Below are 2,003 nucleotides of genomic sequence, written 5' to 3' on the forward strand. Positions count from 1 at the left end.
AAATATGTGCTAATGATGGATTAATTAGGTTTGATAGATTCGTCTCAGGAATTAGCCTCCATCTGTGTAATTAGTTCTATAATTAGCTTATATTTAGTCCTCCTAATTAGTCTTCGAATATTCGATATGACATGAATTTTAGTCAGGATTAAAGATCATATGGAAAAATATGAGAAAAATGTTTCACTTCGCCGTATCATGCCATTCCACCTGATCAAGGGTGTGATTTGTGAGTGAGACCACACCGACCGCAGATGGCCTTTCGAGCGTGTGGTTTTAACCGTGCGAACTGTGACATCGGTCACGACATTATGTCTCTGGGTAAAGTAAAATTCCTGCAAAAAATAAATTACTGAGGGGGTGTTTGGATCTTTAGTCCTGACTAAAATTTATGTCACATCAAATATTCGGAGACTAATTAGGAGGACTAAACATGAGCTAATTATAAAACTAATTTCACATATGAAGGCTAATTCACGAGATGAATCTATTAAGCCTAATTAATCCATCATTAGCACATGTTTACTGTAGCATCACATTGTCAAATCATGAACTAATTAGGCTTAATAGATTCGTCTCGCAAATTAGTCTACATCTATGCAATTGGTTTTGTAATTAGCTTATATTTAATACTCCTAATTAGTATCTAAATATTCGATGTGACAGGAATTTTAGGAGGTGCTAAAGAAACAAACACCCCCTGAGACTGTAACCTGTAGCCGCAAGAGGAAGAAAACGTGCAGTGGAAGGCATCTTTTACAAACCGAAACCAAAAAGGTGAAGTCCTCGAAAGGTCTTTTCCTCTGCTTTAACCCCTGCTCTTGGCCTCTTGCTAGAGAGGCGCCCAAACAGAAGCGGCCATGGTGGTGGAAAACGCGCCCCACGGCGACTCAGTGGCGGCGGTCGCGGACGAGCTCTTCTTCAGCGCCGGCGCCGGCGTCGATCTCGAGACCTTCTTTGACCACGCGGTACGGGTGGCCGCGGCCCCTTGTTTCAGGGTTTTCGCGGTTCTTGGTTGGGAAATGAGGGGGCTCACTCAAGGTCGGTTCTTGCAGGCGCTGGAGGTGGCGGCCGCCGGCAGCAGCGGCGCCAAGGGCGAGGAGGAGGAGCTCGAGTGGCTGTCGAACAAGGACGCGTTCCCGGCGGTGGAGACGATGCTGCCGGCAGCGGCGCCGCGGCCGCCGACGAAGGGCGCGCGCCGGCGCCGGCGGGTGGTGGCGAAGAAGGCGATGGCGGGGAGGCGGTGCCGGCACTGCGGGACGGAGGAGACGCCACAGTGGCGCGAAGGCCCCGAGGGTGCCGCCACGCTGTGCAACGCGTGCGGCTTGCGGTACCGGAGCGGCCGCCTGGTGCCGGAGTACCGGCCGGCGAGCAGCCCCACCTTCTCCCCGGAGATGCACTCCAACCGGCACAACCGCGTCGTCGAGATGCGCCGCCAACGGCAGGTGGCGGCCGTGGCCTCCCCCGGCGCAGCCTTCGGCGAGAAGTGAAGAGGGGTTGATTAACAATGTCGTTTGGAGGTTTTCGCTTCTGCACCTTCCCATGGGTTTTAGGATTAAGGAATGGTTGATTAGAGTTTTGACGTGATTAGAAACTAGGAAATGAATTAAGAAGGACTAGGGTGTCTTGTTTTGCGGTTCCTGGGTTATGCCAAGTGGCCTGTTCTCTTCCAAAGATTTTAGCTGAAAGAACGTGCATCATCGTGGTTTTCGATCGACATATTACGGTTGATGCTTCAAAAGATGGCTTGTATGCATTCGGGGTCTTTACGTGTCTGTTTTTATCGAGCAAAGTATTTTATACTATATAATACTTCTTCTATTCCAAATCACAAGTCATTCCAACTTTCTTGAAAAGTTAAAATATCTCAATTTTAATCAAATTTATATAATAAAGTATTAGTATTCATGACACAAATAAATACCGTTAGTTTTTTCATTAAGTCCTCATTTGGCAGGGCTCTGGGAGCGGTTTCTTCCGAAGCCCTGCCAAAGGGCGAGCGC

At 48.7% G+C, this 2,003-nt stretch overlaps 1 protein-coding gene across 1 annotated transcript; it reads left to right on the forward strand.

Moving 5' to 3' along the window:
* The first annotated feature begins 827 nt into the window (after positions 1 to 827).
* Positions 828 to 1,758, forward strand: LOC111258418 (GATA transcription factor 5-like). The gene is made up of 2 exons (XM_022829625.1): positions 828 to 968; positions 1,056 to 1,758. Exons 1-2 carry the CDS (start codon positions 861 to 863, stop codon positions 1,488 to 1,490), a joined length of 543 nt encoding a protein of 180 aa, XP_022685360.1. The 5' UTR covers positions 828 to 860; the 3' UTR covers positions 1,491 to 1,758.
* Positions 1,759 to 2,003: the final 245 nt, after the last annotated feature.

This window comes from Setaria italica, chromosome IX (assembly GCF_000263155.2).
Source record: "Setaria italica strain Yugu1 chromosome IX, Setaria_italica_v2.0, whole genome shotgun sequence".
Lineage (NCBI taxonomy): Eukaryota > Viridiplantae > Streptophyta > Magnoliopsida > Poales > Poaceae > Setaria > Setaria italica.